This window comes from Hippopotamus amphibius, chromosome 3 (genome assembly GCF_030028045.1).
Source record: "Hippopotamus amphibius kiboko isolate mHipAmp2 chromosome 3, mHipAmp2.hap2, whole genome shotgun sequence".
NCBI lineage: Eukaryota > Metazoa > Chordata > Mammalia > Artiodactyla > Hippopotamidae > Hippopotamus > Hippopotamus amphibius.
The window spans coordinates 49,114,689-49,136,317 of NC_080188.1; the positions used below are offsets into that span (position 1 = coordinate 49,114,689).

The 21,629-nt window shown below is 38.3% G+C and overlaps 1 protein-coding gene across 3 annotated transcripts in view; it reads left to right on the forward strand.

Annotated features, from left to right (window-relative positions):
* The first annotated feature begins 3,675 nt into the window (after positions 1-3,675).
* The window catches only part of MRPL1 (mitochondrial ribosomal protein L1), a 66,350-nt gene continuing 48,396 nt past the window's right edge, over positions 3,676-21,629 (forward strand). The window contains exons 1-3 of one of the 3 annotated variants that reach the window (XM_057727986.1): positions 3,676-3,760; positions 4,331-4,752; positions 13,454-13,565. In XM_057727986.1, the coding sequence (XP_057583969.1) occupies positions 4,713-4,752; positions 13,454-13,565 (152 nt within the window). In that variant the 5' untranslated portion in view covers positions 3,676-3,760; positions 4,331-4,712. Of the gene's footprint in view, positions 3,761-4,330; positions 4,753-4,821; positions 4,842-13,453; positions 13,566-21,629 lie in introns of those variants that run through there. The other 2 variants (XM_057727984.1, XM_057727985.1) reach the window with 2 other exon arrangements.

The following is a 21,629-nucleotide window of genomic DNA, read 5'->3' on the forward strand; positions in this document are numbered from 1 at the left end:
ACCACAGGTTTGTTGGAAACAGGAACTGAGGCAGCATTTGCTGTCCTCCTCTCAGAGGCGAGTAGATCTCTTTCTTCTTCAAGATATTTCTAGGTTTCACAGCATCCTCACTCCATTCTATTCTTGAAACTGACTGGCATCATGTGACTCTATTCAGGCAACATTTCAGGTTGCTAATAATCCCAGCTTGCCTTTCAAGGTTTCTCTAGCCTTGACTCTATGCCATGACCTTACAGCTTGAGTTCTCCCACCTAAATGTTTCAGCCTTTCATTTTCCCAATTCCAGTTTTGTGAGAAGGACGACTGGCCCAGCTTTTCTTTCCAAGCCAGATCTCTGGCTGCAGTATGAACAGACTTTCCTTGAGTCAGATGGTTTCCACTGATCCAAATAGCTGGGGCTTGGGGAATTTTATTTATGTGGGAGAGGAAAGTTTCCAACAGCAGCAGATGTAGGCGGGGCAGGAAGTTAGTGATATTTCTAGTATCTCCACTGAATGATGGAGGTCATGGAGTTCATACCCAGAAATTGGGGAATCCACTTAAGTCTATTCTCTGTATTAGGAAGAGACCTATTCAAAAGGTTCTGGTTTGGGACTAAGGATGGATATGTGAATTTGCTCCAGGATGTGTTATAAGACCTTGCTACTCAAAGTGTAGCCCATGAACCAGCAGCCTCAATATCACTTAGGAGCTAACAGATTTCTAACAAGAAATCAGAATCTCAGGCTCTACCTTAGACCTACTAAATTAGAATCTACATGTTAATAAGATTCTCAGATGATTTGTATTTACGTTAAAGTTTGAGAAGTGTGGCTCTAGGATGAATTGGTTTAGTGTAGGTCTTCTAAAAGTAACCAAAGGCTTTTACTAAGAAACTTCCAGTAATGCTGTAGCCATGTGAGAACCAAGTGCTAATCTGTCAGAATTTTGAGTTGGTTGATTTGATGTATGGTAGCTTGAAATCATCTATTCTGGGAATGTTTACACCATGGTGATTGGCAAATACTATACATTTGTGTGTTTTGCACTGGAAGGTCGGTTGTCAAACATCTACCAGCATTCCACTGGACAGTTCTAAACCTCCTAATTCAATGTGGAGTTAAAACAGTCTTCTAGGGGTTGTTGGACAGAGGAACTCCCATATATGGAAGGGATAAAACAAAATGAGTTTCAATTCCTCACCAAACTTTCAATCTTCTAAGAAATCATTGTTCTAGATAGTGATTTCTTTATTAAAAAATAACCTGAGTATGAAGTAAGCATAAGGACGGAAGAGAATCTAGGAGTTGTTAATACTTAAAATCCAGGTAGGCAGACAGACAGACACTGAAAATTCTCCCAGCTGACAGCTGGACAGTTTTGGAGCTGAAACCCAGATGTGGAATAGCAGTTTCCATATAAAGAAGAAGATAAGAGTGGGGAGAGTCTGGTCCTGGAGACATATCACATGGGGAAATTTATGCTTTTATTGCTTGTATTATATCAAGTATAAAATTGTTAAACAAAACCACCCTTCCCCAAGTTAATGGTAGGTATGGATATAAATGTTTCATGATATTACACAGGCAGTAGATTTTAAAGTGTGGTCTCTAGACTGGTATATCAGCATCACTCAAGAACCTATTATAAATGCAAATGAATGAACCCTGCCCCAGGCCTACCAAATCAGAAACTCTGGTGGGTAGAGCATAGCAGTCTGAGTTTTAACAAGACTTCTGGGGATTCTGTTGCACACTAAGGAAGTAGGAAATGTCATAGAGCTCCTTTTTTCGTCCAATCAGAGGATCCATTTTCAATTTGAACCCCAAATGGGAAGTGATTCTTCTTGCAGAGGAGTTGCCAGCTCAACTAGTTGAGGAAAGCAGAGAACACAGATCAAGAGAACTACAGGGCTGGGCAAACATTGAGAAGCTTTTCCCAGGGAAATTAGCCAGGCAGCTGCCATAATGCCAAGACTCCTGGAGCATAAAAATCTTCCTAGAAATCAACTGTGAAAAGTTGTTTTAGAGTGAACTTTGAGGAAGTGCATAAGCATAGCCTAAAATTTTTCTGCAAATACTAATAAAATTTCTCATATAAAGAAGGTGACATCCTAGCGCATATAGGAATAAGAACAGCATGTATCATATTAAGAACTAAGTAGATATTAAAGGGTACTAGAACAGCTTCTTCATTTTGCCTCTCTAGTTAAGAGCTCTCCCTGGTTCCTTAGTAATGACAACATTTAATGAGTGTTTACTCTGTGCCAGGTGTGGCAGTAAGTCCCTCAGTAAATTATCTCATTATTAGCCTCATATCACAGGTAAGGAAACTGAGGCCCAGAAAGGTATAGTAACTTGCCTCAAGTCACACAGCTAGTAAGTGATGTTACTGGGATTCAAACCTGGGAAGTTTTGCTCCAGAGCACCACTGCTTAATCAAAATGCTCTATTGCTTCTCTTTAATGAGACCCTCATTATATGTTAAATATTTAGTGACTTGGAGTTCCCATCTCACAGTGTGCATTTTTGTGGTTTTTACAAGTCTCAAGCTAAATAACCACTTTATATATTATAATATACAGATAACTGGACTCTGGACCCCACCTGACTAATGCTAAGAAGTCCTAGTGCCCAAAGTGGACAGTCAGGTAAGCTGCACCTCTACAGGACATTGCTTCAATAAGGCTACTACTATAAGCATATTATATGTTAATTCTGAATCCCAATTTTGGAGGTTTAAATTCTCTTGTTATAACAGGAGACATAAAGAAGCACACACGGGGGCCAACTGATCCCAACTATGAAAAGGAAGGGTGTAGAGTCTAAAGACTAGAATCTCTAATTAAATAAACAATCTCTAATCTGGATGTTTGTTTTTTGTCTGAGATAAATTAAGTGAACTTGCTCTAATTCTGGCATTTACCCTTATATGAAATTCATTTTTAAGTATCACGAGAGCAACGGCTATTTTATTCACTACAGCAGTGCATAGCCAAGTACACTGCTTGACACATGGCAGGCAGGCACTCATGTATTTGTGAAAGGAAGGGAGCAAAGGTAAGGAAGAAGAAAGGGAAGTTATAAAGGTAGATTCAGTTTCTTCAAATTTTTTTGAATCATGGGTATGGAACTTTTAAAGTAACTGCTTAGGTGTTGACAAAGCAGGACAATAAATTAGAAATCTTATACTTCATGTAGATGAGTACAATATACAGATACGAAATACAGCATTTGTGAAAATCCTGCTTTGATCCAGTCCTATGGGCGGCTTTATAAAGCAAGTTTGCAAGCTTGCTATTCTAATCCAGTCAGTAATTCATGCATGCATATCGCATTCATTTATTCAACAAACATTTATTGAGAGCCTCCTATGTGCCAGGCAGGTAGTATGTGCTGAGGTTACAAAAATGAGTAAGACATGATTTCTGTCCCCAAGAGCTCAGAGGATTAGTTGAGAAAAACAGATACATTGTGGTGATGGTCACACAACTCTGTAAATATACTAAAAACCATTGAATTGTACAATTTAGATTGGTGAAGTGCATAGTATGTGAATTATACCTCAATAAAATTGTTTAAAACAAACAGATAAAAGCAGGTATAAGCCTTGTACAAAACCAGGAAGAGGTGGCTATAACTCAGCCTGGGAAGGGATGAGGGAGGCTTCATCAGTGAGTAAAGCCTGAGCTGAAATTAAAAAAAAAAAAAAAAAAAAAAGGTTACCTAGGTGATATGGTACAGGACGTTCCAGAAGGGACAGAGTGAACAAAAGCATGGAGGTGAGAAACTCGTGTGTGTGTGTGTGTGTGTGTGTGTGTGTGTGTGTGTGTGTGTGTGTGTGTTTACCGGGGTGGGGGTGTACTGTTGGCAGAGTGTAGAGGCCGGGGAGGTAGGCGGAGGCCAGAAGCGAGCTCGAGGTAGTCACGGGAGAGTTTTGTTTAAACTGGGAAGCGATATAATTCGTGATCAGATTTGTTTTAGATAAACCACCACCGACAGCTGTGACGTAATGGAAAGGATACTGAATTTTTTTCCCCCAGTCAGAATAACCTGTGCGTACGTCTTAGATCTGCCATTTTAAGACTAGAAGTGTTATATAAATCTGTCAAGTTTAATTATTCAGTTGATCCTAATGGCACAATTTGTTCAGCAGAGGGAAAATGTAGAGCTGCTTAATGTTCAGATTAACTTAAAACAATGAATTAAAAAGAGTTTGTTAGTGAGTGGGACAGCCCCCTTGGGGGGTAGTGTACAGCCTGGTTAATTTTTAAAAGTCTTTGCAAGGCTGGAAATGTGGCGGTGGCAGCTGGTGAGTTTATTCAGATTTTCTGTTTTTCATGCTCTCCTAGATACTCTCACAATTTATTAATAAAATGATCGTTCTGAGTACACTTGTAGAATCAAAAAGAAAAAAATAAAAAGGAATAAAATAGTTGGAGCATCGCCAACAGGGCCGTACTTTCCAGGAAGGGCAGATTTCCCTGAAGATGGCTGAACTGTCGAACCGGAACACGAACACTGGGCCCTACGCAGCACGGAGGACTAACGAGAACAGCCACCGGGCACCCGCGCTGCGCGCCTTCCGCCGCCAGCTCGAAAGCCTACTTTGGTTCCAGCCTGTTTCCTCTTGCTCTTTCGAATCCCTTCCCCCGCCGCCATTTCCGGATGGGAACCCTTTGTAAATCTCTTCCAAGTTGAAGCGTAGGACCAATTTCGTCAACACAATCCGGAATGGTCAACATGGCGGCGGCCGTAAGATGCCTTGGTAGAGGTAAAGCGAGGGGTCGTCTGGGCTTGCGGGTAAAATAGCTCTGGCTCCTGGTCGTCAGTGGCTGCACAGTGCAAGCCGGACTCTTCTAGGTGTGCGTCTGCACTGGGGACTCGATAAGCCTCCACTCTTTCTGGGCTGTAAATTCTCCAGAGGGTCGTTACTACTTAAAAGCGACCTTATCAGAGGTTTCACTTCTTTCTGGAGCTGCGCACCCTAGGATTGGAGTGGGAGGGGGATGTACATTGACACTCTTCCAGCCACACGGGGACCGAGGCAGAGACTTGGTTCTGCCTCCGATGCCAGGGACGTGGGCTGCGTGGGGAAAGAGTTTGATACGTGAAGTGAGTTCTGGAATGGAAAAGGTGGTATATTTTAGTGGCTTACATCCGTAAACTTAAATACTTGGTGCTTTCGGAGCACAGCGTTGCAGGCAGTGCCAATTCTTAAAGTTCCAGACGTTGTCTAATTTGGATCATTTATTATTTGGAGGCCAATTCTGTGGTACTTCCTGGTAGCAACTCTTTTAAGCAGTTAAAAGGTTAATTATAAATTAATTTGTTGGCTAGGATGAACAGCCCTTTTGGGGTACGGTACTTAAAAATTTTTTTGTGTGTTTTTGAAGCACAGTGATATGTATTGTTATTTAATTGTGGTGGATCTTTGGGTGGAGGCAGCAACCAGGATCACCCCCATTTTACAGAGGAAGAAACTGATTCTGTTAAGTATGTGGCCAAGTTCATATAAGTAGTAAGTGGCAGAAGAAAGCTGAAGCTTAACTCCTAGGCCAGTGATTAATTGATTGTTGTTGTTTTAAATTTTTTAACAGCATCATAGAGTTCTCTTTGAACTTCTTAACGGGAAAGCTCGGTGTAAAGACCAGCATTCCCTATTTGGGATAGTTCTTGCTTAAAAGATAGGGATGATATCACAACAGACTCTATTAACTACTGAGTGAGCAAGCCAAAAAGTATATCTTTACTGAAAAGAGATTAATGGCACTATCTTCATGTATGCCAGAAATAACATTATGTTAGACAAACTAAGGAAACCAAAAATAGAATCAAAGGTTATCATTCTCTCCTTGCCACATTTTCTTCTCATGGCTCTCAGAATGCCTCATTCTCTTAATGTTCTTTTTATCTCATCTGTCACTTCTCAGATTACTTTGCTGATTCCTCCTTGTCTTCCCAATCTCTTACCTTGGAATGTCTCAGGAGCGAGGATTGCTTCCTTCACCCTCATGTCTTTTGTATCTAAATTCACTCTTTTAGTGATCTCATCCAAGTTTTGTGGCTTTTACTATTGTCTGTATCAAAATTGTCCACAATCAGGACCTCTCTCCTGAACTTTAGATTCTTAAACTCATCTGTCTATTCTGGAGCTCCACAACTAACAGTTGTCTAAAATCAAACTCATTGTCATAGCCTGAGTTTTCCCCATCTCATTTGATGGTAACTCCATCTTTTCAGTTGCCCAGACCAAAAACTCAGAATATCCTTGACTCTTTCTCTTTCTCTCATATTTCACATTAAATGGTTGACAAATCCTCTTGGCTTTACCCTCAAAATAAATCCAGAATCTGACTTCTCACTACTTAAGTGGAAATACCTTCCAAGCCGCTACCATCCCTCACCTAGATTTCTCTACAATCTACTCTCAGCAAGTAGTCAGGTTGGTCCTTTAAGAACTTAAATCATGTTACTCCTATGCTCAAAACCCTGCAAAGCCTCCGCATTTTTCTAAATCTAAAATCCTTAGAATCAAGGAAGGGAGGGAATACGGGGATATGTGTATAAAAACAGATGATTGAACTTGGTGTACCCCCCCCCCAAAAAAAAAATCACTGATCATAGATTACCATAACAAAAAAAATAAAAATAAAATAAAATCCTTAGAATGGCCTACAACTGTGCAGTCCATTTTGTTATCCACGGTTGAGCACTTCAAACGTGGCTAAACCAAATTGAGTCTGTTAAATACACATTAGATTTTGAGGACTTAGTACCAAAAAAAGTAAAATATCTCAATTTTTTATATTGATAACATTTTGGAATGATCATATTTTTGGGGTATTAGTGGTAATAAAATGTGTTAATTTTTATTATTAATTTCCCTGGTTTCTTTTTCACCTTTTTTTTTTTTTGCTGTGGCTATTAGAAAATTTAGTTATACATGCAGCTTATACTTCTATTGGACAGCACTGGCCTAGGGTCTTCCACATCATTTTGTGCCTACCTTCTTCCACCTCCACTCACCCAGTTTACCACTCTGAGCTCTTCACCAGCTACCCTCCTCATTCACTGTGCTCTAACTGCACTGGCTTCTTTGTTCCTTAAACACACCAAGAATAGTCCTTTGTTGGGAGGACTTTTTCTCCCAAATAGAGTGGGCCTGGAACACTTTCTCTAGATGTTTGTGTAACTGACTTTCTCAATTCTTTCAAGCTTTTGCTCAAATGTCACTTTTTTAAAAGGGTCCACCTTAACCTTCTTATTTGAAATTGCAACCCACTTTCCCTTTGATTCTCAATTCCTTTTACCCAGTGGGTTTCCCCTTACCAGTACCATTTTATATTTATTAGTACTGTCTACCTCCACTAGGATATACGCTCCATGAGGACAGGAATTTTATTTTTTTGTTGTTCACTAAATACGTAAAGCAATATGTTTCACTGGCATAATCATTGTTGAATAAATGAATGAATGAATAAATACATGGATCTTTAACAAAATGCCACCCCTCTTCTTTGTGTTGTAATGAATAATATTAATTTGAATCCAGTTTTTGCTCTCATTAGTTCACATTTCCTTTTTTCATTCAGTAGATGTTTATCGTGTCTTCATTTGCCAAACACTGGTATGTGTTAGGAACAGAATAGTGAGCAAGTTATATACACTCCTTGGCCATGGTACTTATCATCTATTGAGGAGCAGACATTAATTGGATACTTATTTTTTTAATTTCAGTTGTCCTAAGTGCTGTGAAGGATAAGTACAAGATGTTGTAAGAGTGTATATGAGAGCCCTTAATCTATTCTGAGTCTTCAGGGAAGACTTTTCTGAAGGAGTAGCTTGAATAGAGTCCCTGAAAGATCAGTGGGTAATTATGAATTAGCTATGGGAAGGGAGAGTGGAAAGTAGTAGAGGAGAATGTCACAGATGGAAGAAAGATTGTATTATATTTGAAGTTTGTAAAACGTGTGTTCAGGTAACTGAAAGGAGGCCAGTGTATTTGAAATGTGGCAAACATGAGAGAGAGTGGTGTTAGATGAAGCTCACTAGATAAGTTAGAAGTAGCTCATGGAGGACCTTGTTAAGAATTTACTTTATTCAGAGAGCAAGGTGAAGCTATCCAAGTGTTGTAAGGATATGATGAGATTTCATTTTTAAATCATCGCTCTTACTAGTAGGTGGAAAAGAAGTGGAGAGGGTCAAGAGTAGAAGATAAAACAGTTTGGAGTCTGGTGCAGTATTCCATGTAGTAGATAATGGTGGCCTGGACTAGGGTGCTTAGGGTAGGAAGGCAAAGACTAGATGGATAAGATCTCCTGGGGAAAGTGAGGATTATAGAGTTAGGTTGAGCAGCCCTGGGGAACTCTAACCTTTCAGTAGCACGGTAGCACGTATAAGAGAATCAGCTAGCAAAGGAGGTAGAGTAATTTCCATCTTATTGCCATGGGATAGGGTGGGGATGACTTTTGAGAATGAGTGCAGATTCAGTTAGTTTCATAAGTAGTGGAGGAAATTCTGAGGGCTTCTGTTTTCTCTGAAGGAGTGTGTGAGGTTATCTGCTAAGAGTGAGAGGAGAAGAAATATATTAAATGAATATAATAAAATACTGTAGATAGATCAATTGACTATAGAGGGATTGAAAATATAGATATCATGTTCTAACTGTGCTATTTAAGTAAGTGGTGTTTTTGTAGTTTGGTTTTTCTTATCTGTAGCAGTTTGATTTCTGTTGAAAATTTTAATTTCTGGTTGTCATTGCTGGGATTCTAGAAGTACTGATTGATTATTTTATAGCAGGTTGCAGTTGATGTATTCAAGGGAATTATTACTTTGAGGATCCTGCCAAGGTTGTTGGATTATTGTTTAGTACAATTAGAAATTATTTTTTGGAATAATTTTGCCAAATCTTGAGTGGATAATTGCTCTTTCTTCATTTACCACATGTGGTTTTTCAAGATAGCTGGCTTCTTTAAAAATGTGGAGAATCTCCTCTTAGACTGTTGCATACCAGCATAGCCCACTAAATTTGAGATTCTGGAGGGCAGGAACTGGATCTCATTAGTCTATTGCTCTTTTTCTTCCTAGCTATTAAAGCCCCTTGTTGCCTTTGTGCCCCAAAGAATTCCCAGTAATAAACAGTCTCCTATACTGTCCCGAATGTCAGACCCATATGTTCATAGAATTCACAGTTTTGGTGGATTTCTTGTACTTTAACTTTGTTTTGGATGATTAGAGATGAAATGGAGTTGTTAGGCATGTGACTTTGATGACATTTGAGCTGATGGTAAGGAGTAGACCAGGGGAAGATGTGGAGCTGGTGTATCCCAGTCAAATGTAACATTAAATGTAAAGGTCCTGAGTGAGGAATTAACTTGAAGGACTCTAGGGATTCAAGGATCTGAAGGAAGGATCGTAGTGAGCAAGTAAGAGAGTACTATGGAGTGACAGGCAGGGACCAGCTCATGTAGTGTCTTTGTAGCCCGCAGCGAGGACTTGGTAGTTATTCTGCATGCACAGTGCCCTGCACTTGGAAACTTAACTCATGAAATGAATTCATTTGATGTGTAGACACGTCTTGCAATTTATATGTCATTGGTTTATATGATGAGTGGATTTTAAGATACTGGATTTTAACAGTCATTTTACATGAAAGCCTAGTTGTAGAGCACTAATTTAAAAAACTGAGTTTAGAGAGTTCCCTGATGGCATAGTGGTTAGGATTCGGGGCTTTCACTGCTATGACCCAGGTTCAATCCCTTGTCAAGGAACTGAGATCCTGCAAACTTTGTGGCGTGGCCAAAAAAATAAATAGATAAAAAAAGAAAAGAAAAGAAATTGTTTAAGCCAATTAAACAGTAAAGAAAATATAGGTGACCAAACATGAAAACACACTCCGCCTAATTTGTAAGGAAATGCAAATTAAAACAACTGCATACCATCTTTCATCTACTAGATCGCCAAAGATCAAAATGTTTGGTAACAGGGCTTCCGAGGTGGCGCAGTGGTTAAGAATCCGCCTGCCAATGCAGGGGACACGGGTTCGATCCCTGTTCCAGGAAGATCCCACGTGCCGCGGAGCAACTAAGCCCGTGAGCCACAACTATTGAGCCTGAGCTTTAGAGCCTGTGAGCCACAACTATTGAGCCCATGTGCTGCAACTACTGAAGCCCACACGCCTAGAGCCTGTGCTCCGCAACAAGAGAAACCACGGCGATGAGGAGCCCGCGCACCACAGCAAAGAGTAGCCCCCACTCACCGCAACTAGAAGAAAGCCTGCGCACAGCAAAAAAAAAGACCCAACACAGCCAATAAAATAATTAAAAAAAAAAAAAAGTTTGGTAACATACTGTGTTGGCATGAGTGTATAGAAACAGGCAACCTTTTGCATTGCTGGTGGAAATGTATATGGCACTCTTACTGTAGAGAGCAGTATTTTTCAAAAGTACAAATGTTCATATCCTTTGACCCAGCAAATTCCCTTCTTGAAATTTATCCTATGAATATACTTGTATGTGTACAAAATGATGTTTGTACAAGGTCATTCACTGCAGCACTGTTTATAATAGCAAAATATTATAAATGACCTAATGGCTGGTCACTGATTAAATTATGATACAACCACACAGTGTAGTACTTCTGTAGCTCTAAAAAGATAAAAGTATTTATGAATTGATATGAAATTATTGCTGTAATATATACATATAAATATACCTTTATGAAAGGCATACATTAGTTTATATATACACCTCTCATAAATGTGTGTATATCTATATCTAATATGTGTGTGAAAATGGGCTCTTATACGTTTACATGAAAAATCAAGGTAGAACAGTGAGTAGAGTGTGCTACCATTTAATAAAAGTAGGAAAATAATATTTCTAGAAAAATGTATAAGAAATTACTAACGTGGGAGGGAAGCTAGGTTTTAGGGGTTGAAGAAAGACTTTACTTTTGTACATTCTTTTGCAATCCTTAAATAAAAACATTTTCCTAGTATTTCTACATATGAAAGATATTTATAACATATAAAGAATAATAAAATTCTGAACACTTACTATTAAGCTTGGAAAAAAAAAAGAACATTATCAATACCTATAAAGGTCCAAGTGCCTTTGTCTTATTTCATCTGCTTCTTCCCCAGAGGTAAGCACTTTTCCTGAATTTCTACTTTATCACTCCATTGTTTTTCTGTATGGTTTTAACATACATACATACACACACATACACACACACACACACAGACACACACACACACTCCTAAATACAATATTGATTACTAATGAATGTTTTTGAACTTAAATAACACCAAATGAATTGTCACTGACATTTTTGCTCAAAATTATGTTTGTAAGGTCCATCTGTATATATGGTACATAGTTTATTCATTTTTACAGTCCTGTAGCTTTCCATTATAGGAATATACCACAATTCATTTATCCATCCTACTGTAGATACACGCTTGGGTTCTTTTCTGCAGTTTTGCCATTTCAATGATATTATGATCATTCTTGTACATGTCTCTTAGTACACATGTGCAGGAGTTCCTCTAGGGTACATGCCCAGGAGTAGAGTTGCTGCATCATTGAGATGTGTGTGCCCAGCCTCTTTGGATAATGCCATATTGTTTTCCAAAGTCATATTCCAATTCACACTCTTAACTACTATGTGTAAAATTTATCCTTATGTGATATTTTCAGCTATACAGGACTTTTTAAAAAAGTTGCCAATTTGATATATGTAAAACAGTGCTACTTAAATGATCTCATCTACAAACTGTTACCTGTCCAAAATGAGATCAAAGCACTGCTTCCTTCATTGAGAAAGTCTTGTGAAAAAAAATTTTGTCAGCTGCACTAAGTGATATACTTACTTAGTGATGTGTTTGATTTACATGCTGGTGTAATTTTAATTTGATTGCAGACCTGTAACAGACAGGCTCACTGACCACTCTTTAAGTAGCACTGTAAAATGATATTTTATTGTGATTGAAATTAATATTTACCTGATTACTAATGAGACTGTACATTTTCCATATATTTATGCATCATTTGTATTTCTTTTTCATTTAGAAGTCTGTTCATCTCTTTTGTTTATTTTTCAATTTGGTTATCTTATATACTCTGGATATTAATCCTTAGTCCAATATGTATGTTACTATTATATTCTCCCAGTTTTTGGCTTGTCTTTTCACTTTCTTTAAAGTATCTTTTGATAAACCCGTGTTCTTTTTATTTTTATAAATTTATTTATTTATTTATTTATTGGCTGCATTGGGTCTTCGCTGCTACACACAGGATTTCTCTAGTTGCAGCGAATGGGGGCTACTCTTCATTGTGGTGCGCAGGCTCCTCATTGTAGTGGCTTCTCTTGTTTTGGAGCACGGGCTCTAGGCACAATGGCTTCAATAGTTGCAGCACATGGGCTCAATAGTTGTGGCTCATGGGCTCTAGAGCACAGGCTCAATAGTTGTGGCGCTCAGGCTTAGTTGCTCCGTGGCATGTAGAATCTTCCCAGGGCAGGCCTTGAACCCATGTCCCCTGCATTGGCAGGCAGATTCTTTACCACTGCGCCACCTAGGAAGTCCTAAACAGGTGTTCTTAACACTAATGTAGTCAGTTTTTGGTTAGTGCTTTTGGGTTTTCTTCATGTAATTGTTCCCTTTTCAAAGGTCATAAAGATATTTTTCTGTATTCTGAAAACCTTTAAGTTTTGCCATTCACATACGAGTCTTTAGTCCACCTGGATTTTTGAGAGAAAGAGAGAGCAAGAGAGAGTGAGAGAGAGAGAGAGAGAGAGAGAGAGAGAGAGAGAGTGTGTGTGTGTGTGTGTGTGTGTGTGTGTGTGTGTGTGTGGTGTGAGATAGGGATCTAAATATACTCTTTCCCTATTGATAATCACTTGTGTTGGCACCACTTATTGAATTCTTCGCACAGTGATTTGCAAAACATCACTGTCATATTTCAGTATCCATATGTGCATGGGGCTGCTGCTGGGCTGTTTATTGTTTCATTAGTCTGTTTTTCTGTACTTGTGCCAGTACCAAAGTGTCTTAATTGCCATAGCTTTATAACAAGTCTTGACCTCTGGTAAGGCAGTTCCCTCCACTTTGTTCTAATCCTTCAGAAGTACCTTGGGCAACTTGAATATATTATCTATACAAGAAAAAAAAGGAAGAAGAAGAATAAAATTTAAGAAAAATTCAGGGTACATATTTGTAATCTGTTATAATAGCGGTAACATACTTTGTTGAGCCTGAACTAGACTAAGTTAAAAATTAGGACAAAATTCTTCAATTAGATGTGTTTGCTTGGCTTTAGTTTCAAGAAGTGCAGTTTCCATTTTTACACTTTTTAAATATTGTGGTTAACAATCACAAAATATTGAATATTTTTGCTTTGGAAAACACTGAGAATGTAAAAACTGTGTATGTAATGATAAATGTTAATATTTTACATGTTTTTTCTTTCAAGTCTTGATACAAATTCAAAGGCATAGTCTTTCCAAGATGACTTCTCAGACATCTCTTTATCCTTGTTCTGTATACGTTCTGGTGCCCAACAGACATTTTGCTGCTGCTACGAAGTAAGTTTTTTTTTTTTTTAATTTTTCTTTTAGTTATTTCATTTGCTACCATTTAAATCTTTGATTAAAAACCATTATGCTTGGTTTCATAAACACATACAGGGACATGTAGTTGTAAAAGTTTACCATCTCTGCTTCTTTGACCTGATAATCCTGAAGGAGAGGTGTGACATAATAATATTTCACATGTATGAAACACTAACATTCAATAACTAATTTAATCCCTACAGCAACTTTATGTGGAAACCATTGTTATTATGCTCTTTTTTAGAGGTGGAAAGCAAGACACCAATAGATTATGTAACTTGCCCAAGGTCACAGAGCTAGTAAGTGTTGGAGCTAGGATTTTGTGACATAATAAGAACTATTTATACTGGTCTTTGCCACCAGCTACTGACACAGAGCTCCTGAAATCCTTATGATCTCCTGAGTGATAGGGATGCCAGGAGCATTTTTCGTAACTGTTTGGTCTTTGACCCCGTTCCTAATATAGAGCTCCTGAAACCCTTACACTTTTCTTGGTGATAGGAGTGTCTTTTTGTCTAGTGAGGCAACTCTTGGTAGGCTCCTGGATGGGGACTGGTCACTAGAAAGGCCGACCTGTGATTATAAGCTTGGAACTTTTAGCCCTCCCTTCCATCCTCCAGGAAGGAGAGAGGGGCTACAGATTGAGTTCATAATTGCTCATGTCTACGTGATGAAGCCTCCATAAAAATCCGTAAACTATGGTTTTTGGAGAGCTTCTGGGTTGGTGAACATATCCACGTGCCAGAAAGGTGGTGCACCCAAACCCTATGGAGACAGAAGGTCCTGCACTCCAGACCCTTCTGGACCTTGTCCTCTGTACCTATTCACCTGGTTGTTCATCTGTATCCTTTATCATATCCTTTCTTATGTAATAAACAAGTAAATGTTAAGTAAGCATTTTTCTGAATTCTGCAAGCTGTTCTAGCAAATTTTGAAGCCTGAGGAGGGGGTCCCGAAGCCCCCTGATGTGTAGCTATTGACCAAAAGTACTGGAAGCCTGGACTTGCAGTTGGCATATGAAGTGGGGGCAGTCTTGTGGGACAGAACCCTTAACTTGTGGGATCTGATGCTTAATCCAAATAGTGTCAGAATTGTGTTGAATTGCAGGCTATCCAGCTGATATTGGATAATTGGAAAGTGTGGGGAAAAAATCCACAGATTTAGTATCAGAATTGTTGTGAGTAGAGGAACATAGTTTTCTATCTAGGTATACACCCTGTCTGCATCTCACTTCCTTGCTTCTAACTTAACAATGTACGTGGAGATTGTTTCAGATGGAGCTGCTTAGTCATATTTTTTTAATTGTGATATAATCGACACATAACATATTAGTTTCAGGTATGCAACATAATGATTTAATATGTGTATATATATTGGGAAATGCTTACTACAGTAAGTCTAGTTAACATCCATCACCATAGAGTTATAGTTTTTTTTCTTGTGAGAACTTTTAAGATTTACTCTCTTAGCAGCTTTCAAATATACATTATAGTATTATTAATTATAGTCTCCATGCTATACATTACATCCCTATGGCTTATTTATTTTATAATTAGAAGTTTATACCTTTTCCATCTTTACCTATCTCACCTACATCCTTTCCCCCTGCCTCTGACAATCACCAATCTGTTTTCTGCATCTGTAAGACGGTTTTTTTTGTTCGTTTGTGTTTGTTTTTACATTACGCATGTAAGGGAAATCAGATGGTATTTGTCTTTCTTTGGCCAACTTAGTTCACTTAGCATAAGAGAAAGGTCCATCCATGTTGTCACAAATGGCAATATTTCATTCTTTTTATGGCTGAATAACATTCCTGTATGTGTGTGTGTGTGTGTGTGTATGACATTTTCTTTATCCATTCCTCCATTACTGGACTCTTGGATTGCTTCCATGTCTTGGTTATTGTATATATTGCTACAGTAAACATGGGTATAATATTTCATTGTGTGAACATGCCATAATTTACATAACTATTCCTCTATTGAAACACATTTTGGAAATGTCTTTCCAAAGGACATTTGTCTTTTGCTATTACAAATGACCCTTCATGGAATAATCATGTACATAGATCTTGTCAAATATTATGAACATATTTGTAGTATGAACTCAGAAATAAAATTGAATCAAAAGATGTGTGCATTTATAATTTTGATAGGTAATACCAAATTGCCTTCATAGATACCTTGCCAATCTATGTCCTTAACAGCAAGTTATTAGAATGCCTATTTTCCCATATACAGTATAGTCAAAAATTTTGATAATAAATGGTATCATCATGGTTTTAAGTTATATTTTATTATTATTATTGAGGTTATATATCTTTTTATCTGTTTAAGAGCCATTTATATTTTCTTTACTGTGAATTTTCTGTTCATGTCCTAGTCCCATTTTTTTTTTAAATATTTATTTATTTATTTGGTTGCACCATGTCTTAGCTGTGGGAGCCTGGCTCCTTAGTTGTGGTGTGCATGTGGGATCTAGATCCCTGACCAGGGATCAAACCCAGGCCCCCTACGTTGGGAGCTGGGAGTCTTATCCACTGCACCACCAGGGAAGTCCCGCTAGTCACATTTTTTGCTTGTTAATTAGTAGGAGCTCTTTATACATTATAAATTAGCACATATCTACACTATAACTTTAATATATATTAACTGTTATAGTAGAGGAATGGACCAGGTGCTATGGGATCACAGATGAAAGGTCAGTTAATTCTTCCTGGGGGAGAATATGGCAAGAAGTATTTGAGCTGGGTCTTGAAAGATAGGTAGGATTTTGCAGGGAAATTGGGAGAAAGGTATTTCAGTGGTGCAGAGACATGAGAGTGAATGATGTGGCTTGAATATAGGATGAAGAGAGGAGACAGAAATGATGCTAGGATGGAGGCTTCGTTTGAGTCTGAATAGTACCTAGATTCTTTTTTGTTGTTGAGAATTTGGAGGAGTATTGGTTGTACCAATTTACATCCCTACCCAGCAGTGAGTGAGTGCCCACATTTTTAACAACTCTGGATATCATCAGTCTTTATTTGTGTTTCTTCATTGAGGGCTAATTTATATCTTTTGCCCTTTTTTCTATTGGGCTGTTTGTCTTTTTCTTTCTGCTTTGTGAAAGTATTTGTTTATTAGGGACAAATTATTTTGAGAGTATTTTATCTTTAAATGTTTTCTTTTATCCGATAGAAATTTTTCATTTCATGTCTTCCCCATATTCTATTCCAGTACAACTTTAAAGGAGTTTTCACTCACCTAAAAACTATAGCATAAAAAATATGCATGTTTAAAAAAAAACTATGAAAAATTGTTAGCAGATAATTTTTTCAATGTCTAACAGTGTTGTTCAATAGCTTGATGAGAATCATAGTATTCGTAATTTTAGTTGTGGTTTTGATTTTTTAATGTATTGACTTTATAATATACTAAAAAAATGGTTTTTTCATGGCTAATTTTTTTTTCATCAGAATCTGCAGCAGGGTAGAGAGGCTTGTGCTTGCTACTGTCTTGTCACTCTGAATCTCCTCTCTTCTCCATGTATGTGCATATACTCATGGTTTGCCAGTGGCATCTCTGACTCTGGTTCTGCTTCTCTCTTGACAATAGGTTATTTTCCTTGCTTTTTCATGTGTCTCAGAATTTTTTATTGACTGCTAGGTATTTTGTTAGAACAGTTGAGACTAAAATACATAGTATTTATGCCTGGAAATGGACATGCCTCTTCTGTCACAGTTTTGAGTCAGTCCAGTCAGAATTTGAACTGGGGTTTGGTTTTGTTATTGTTATGGTTACCACCACCAGCTTCAAATGTCTGTACTGTTACCTTTTGCTTAGGTGGGGGCTGGGTTGCTGGAAGGTTTTTTTTTTCTCCCAGTTTTCCTGTTCCATGCTCAGTTTTCAGCCTTGCCTATGCAGCTGTGCCTCAGAAGGGGGTCACTCTCCATACTCTTGCTCCTCCCCTAATAGAAGACTGCTATTGCTTATTAGTGCTTGTCAGGCTGGTGATGGGTGCAGAAGGGATTCTCTGTTTTCCAAATTCAGCCATCGTCTTAAGTAGGCTCAATGTCGCTGGTCCTTGTGGATGAGGTTTTCTCAGTATTTCTCTGCCCACCTCCCACGGTATGTATCTATTGCAGGTCTTGTGCCATAGTGTCTGGGCCCTGCCCTGACTTTATTGATAGAGGATGCGGCACTCAGGACTGTTTCCTTTACTACCCCCAGGATAGAAGTTTTAGTGTTTTTCCTTCTTTCTAGTGTTTTTTTCTTCTTTTGTTTCCCTATATACAGTGGGTGTTTACCTGTGCCCTGGAGGGCTTCAGGGTTACTTGCCTTTCTGGTAGCAGTAGCTGATCTGCTCCATGCTGCACGCTTGAAGGAGGCTCTCTAGTGTTCTGGCCTGCTCCTGTCTTTCCTGGGAGCATCTAATGGAGGTCTGTGGAAAGGGCCCATGCAATGAGTATGAACTCCCTTTGTGTCTGGATCTCTCAGGGGGTTTATGCTGTCATGTCAGTGCTAAAAATTTAGCTGATTTTTATTCTTGCCTGCCTGCCTTCCTCTTATTCTCTGCTACAGGTGAGACCCTCCTGGCTGTATGCATATGGAGCTGGGGGTGTGGGGAGATTTCAGACCTACTTGGCTGCCCTACATCTCAGCTCTGTGATGGGTTCAAGAAAAGTTGTGATTTTATCTGACTCTCATTGTTAATATTCTTTCCAGCTTTTTTTAAATTGATTTTATTAATGCTCTTTTTTATTTATTTTATTTAATTTATGTTTATATCGTTAATACTCTTTCCAGCATTATTATTGACTAGGTTTTATTGTGTAAGGTTTTACATTTTAAGTGTAAGCAGAGCTTTTGCATTTAGTTTAATGAATAAACCAGCATCAGAGGTGTTAGTGACTTTATTTATGTGACTACAATGAGTAGTAAGCATTCCAAACATTTGCCTTCCATTAATAGTTATATGCCTTAGGCATTTTTTCTTCAGTTCTGTTTAGTTCACTTTAGTTTGACTGAGGTCGTGTGCCCTCTGCCCCCACCCCAATTCCTCAAAGTAACGGCTTCTTCAGCCTTAAAAGGACTTGGATCTCTGGGGTCACAGATCTTCAAGGATCTTGAAGTGAGCTTTATGATAGCAATGATTTTTTCCTTATCTTGTTTTATTTGGGTATGACCATGGAATTATTTTTCCTTTCATTCTCTTGGAGTTAGGAGACAGGTGAAGCAGGGAGAAAGTTATTACCTGAAAACAGTCTCTTATTACTCATTTAATCTTTGAGGTTTAGTTACCCAGGTAACTACAACTAAATTCTGTTCTCTGTAATTCAGACTGCCAGGTGTTTTTCCCTCACCTTCCCCAAAACCTTTCTAATATGATTATTTTATTCTCTGAGAATCATAGTACTTAAGTTCTCATGATAGAGCCTTACATAATTGCATGAACAACAAATTTCTTCTGGATGTGATTCTTATGAATAAAGAATTTTTGGAGCGTCATGGAAAACAACAGCTGGTGGGTTTATAAAATTAATTATTATTGACAGATTTTATTCAATTGCAGTTTTTTTTTTAATTTTGGAAGAAAGTGTTTTCCTTAGAGTCCTCTTTGCTGTGTTATAATGATGTTGTACTTTATTATTATTATTTTTACTAAAACAGTGTTCTGTTTGTAACTTAACACTATTTCCACTGAACCATCTCAAGTATTTTGTGAAACAAGGTCCAAAATATAAATAATAAACTGCTGTATACGCAACTCAGTCTCATTACATATCAGACTTATGTTGGGTTTTGCAAATATTTATTAATTTAAAAATCATATTTTAGCTTCTGGGAACTTCATATTACTAATTGCAAATTAAATGGACAGCTTCAGCCATGATTAAAAATTTAGTGGTGAAATCAGCATTTATGTAAAATGAATCTGTAGGTTATTTACAATATTTGTTTATTTTATATAGTTTATTACTAAAACAGGCTCTCTAGGCTCCTTCTTCTATTGGCCTCACTGCTTTTTTACTAAATATCAAATGTGATTTCTCCAGTTTGAAAGGCTTCAGGATTTTGTGGTGTACTTCCAAATACTATTGAAGCACGTTGCATCCATCCACTTGGGCACCTACTTAGATTTGTCAGTCGTCCAGTAGTAGGACACCTGTGTCCCATTAAAAATGAGCATTGTCATTATCTGCTATTCTGTCAAATTGCTCATTAGTTGGGAGGATACTATTATTAGCATGGTAATGAGGATTCATTGAGTGCTATAAGTGAGAATGGAATTATATATTGAATTGGTTTTTGAGGTTCTTTTTTAAAATATCATTGTACTGTCGTCCATTTCTTTTGCATAAAATTTATAGGACCCTGTATTAGTTTTCTATTGCTGTTGTAACAAATTGTCACAAACCTCGTGGGTTAAAACAACTCAAGTTTATTATCTTGCAGTTTCGTAGGTCAGAATTCTGACATGGATCCCACTGAGCTAAAATCAAGGAGTCATCAGAGCTTCATTCTTTTCTAGAGGCTCTAGGGGAGAATCTGTTTCCTTGCCATTCCCAGCTTCGAGAGGCTACCCATATTCCTCGGCTCATGGCTCCCCCTCCCTGCATCTTCAAAGTTAGGAATGGCATATTGAGTCTCTTTCATGCTCAGATTTCCCCTCTCTTCCTACCTCTGTCAGATGAGAAAGGGGAAAGTTTCTCTGCTTTCAAGGGCTGAATGATTTGTGCCTACCTGGATAGTCCAGGATAATCTCCCCATCTCAAGTTCTTTAACCTTAATCATGTCTGCAAAGTCTTTTTTGCCATGTAGATATGGACATCTTTGGGAAGCCATTATTCTGTCTACCACAGAATATTATTTCACTAATTTAAAACGTTTATGGTTATAAGATTAAAGGTGTGATTTGAATTAATGCTGAGAAAATATATCACCTCTAGCTCTGTCTTCTTAGCTTCAAACTTTTACCTGCAATTCCCTGTTAGACATATTTTCTTAGATATTTTGTAAGCATCTTGTTAGTGTTTGCTTTGTCACAAACCACCTTAAAATTTATTATTGCCCAGACATCTGTGGGTGAGCTAGGTTTGGATGGGTGTCTCTGATGACCTTGGCTGGGCTTGCTGTGTATCTGAGTCTGCTGCAGGTCAGCTAAGAATTGTCTAACCTAGCCTGGGGCTCTTGTAGGGGCAGCTCTGTTTCACAGGTCTCTCATCCTCCCACCTTTAGGCTATCCCTGGCCTATTTTTATGAAAATGGCAGACATACAAATGTACAAGTGGAAACAGATGAAGCCTCTTATGGCCTAAGCTTATAGCTTAGAAACTGTCACTTTTGCTTTATTCTGGTGGTCTCCTAGTCACATGACCAAATCAAGGCACTGGGAAAGGCACTTCTCCACTCTTTTAAGTGGGAGGAACTGGAGAGTCACTTAGCAAAGGGACTTGAATAGAGAGAAGGGGTAAGGAATTGGGGCCAATGATGCAACTAACCCCACACTCAAACTCTGTTGCCCCAAACAGAACTCATATCTGTGACCACCTCCCTCATAAGAAATCTGTTTTGCTTTCTTTATTTCTGGTTTTAGTTATTGATACTACTCTATGTCTAATCACCCAAGCCATAAACCTACGAAGTATTCTAGAGTCTTCTCTTTCCCCTTTCCCTTTCTTCAATATTTACCTTGTAAAATATCTCTATAATCTGTCCAGCCTGTTACCATCACTGCTCTGGTTCAGGCTGTCATATTTCCTTGAGAAGAGAGAAGGGAGTTGCCTCTCCAATCTAGCTTCCTTCACATCCATCCCTTATATTGCAGCCATAATACTCTACCTGAAATGTAGATGCCACTCCTGTTTAGTGGCTTCTCATTGCCTCTAGAGGCGGCTCTCTGTGATCTAGATTTGCCAGCCTCATGTGCTGCTGTTTCCTGCCTTCTGCTTTACCCTTTAGTTCAGGAGTTAGCAAAACATGGCCAATGGCCAAAAATTCTGGCCTGGCATCTATTTTTGTACAATTCATGAGCTGAGAATGTTTTTTTACATTT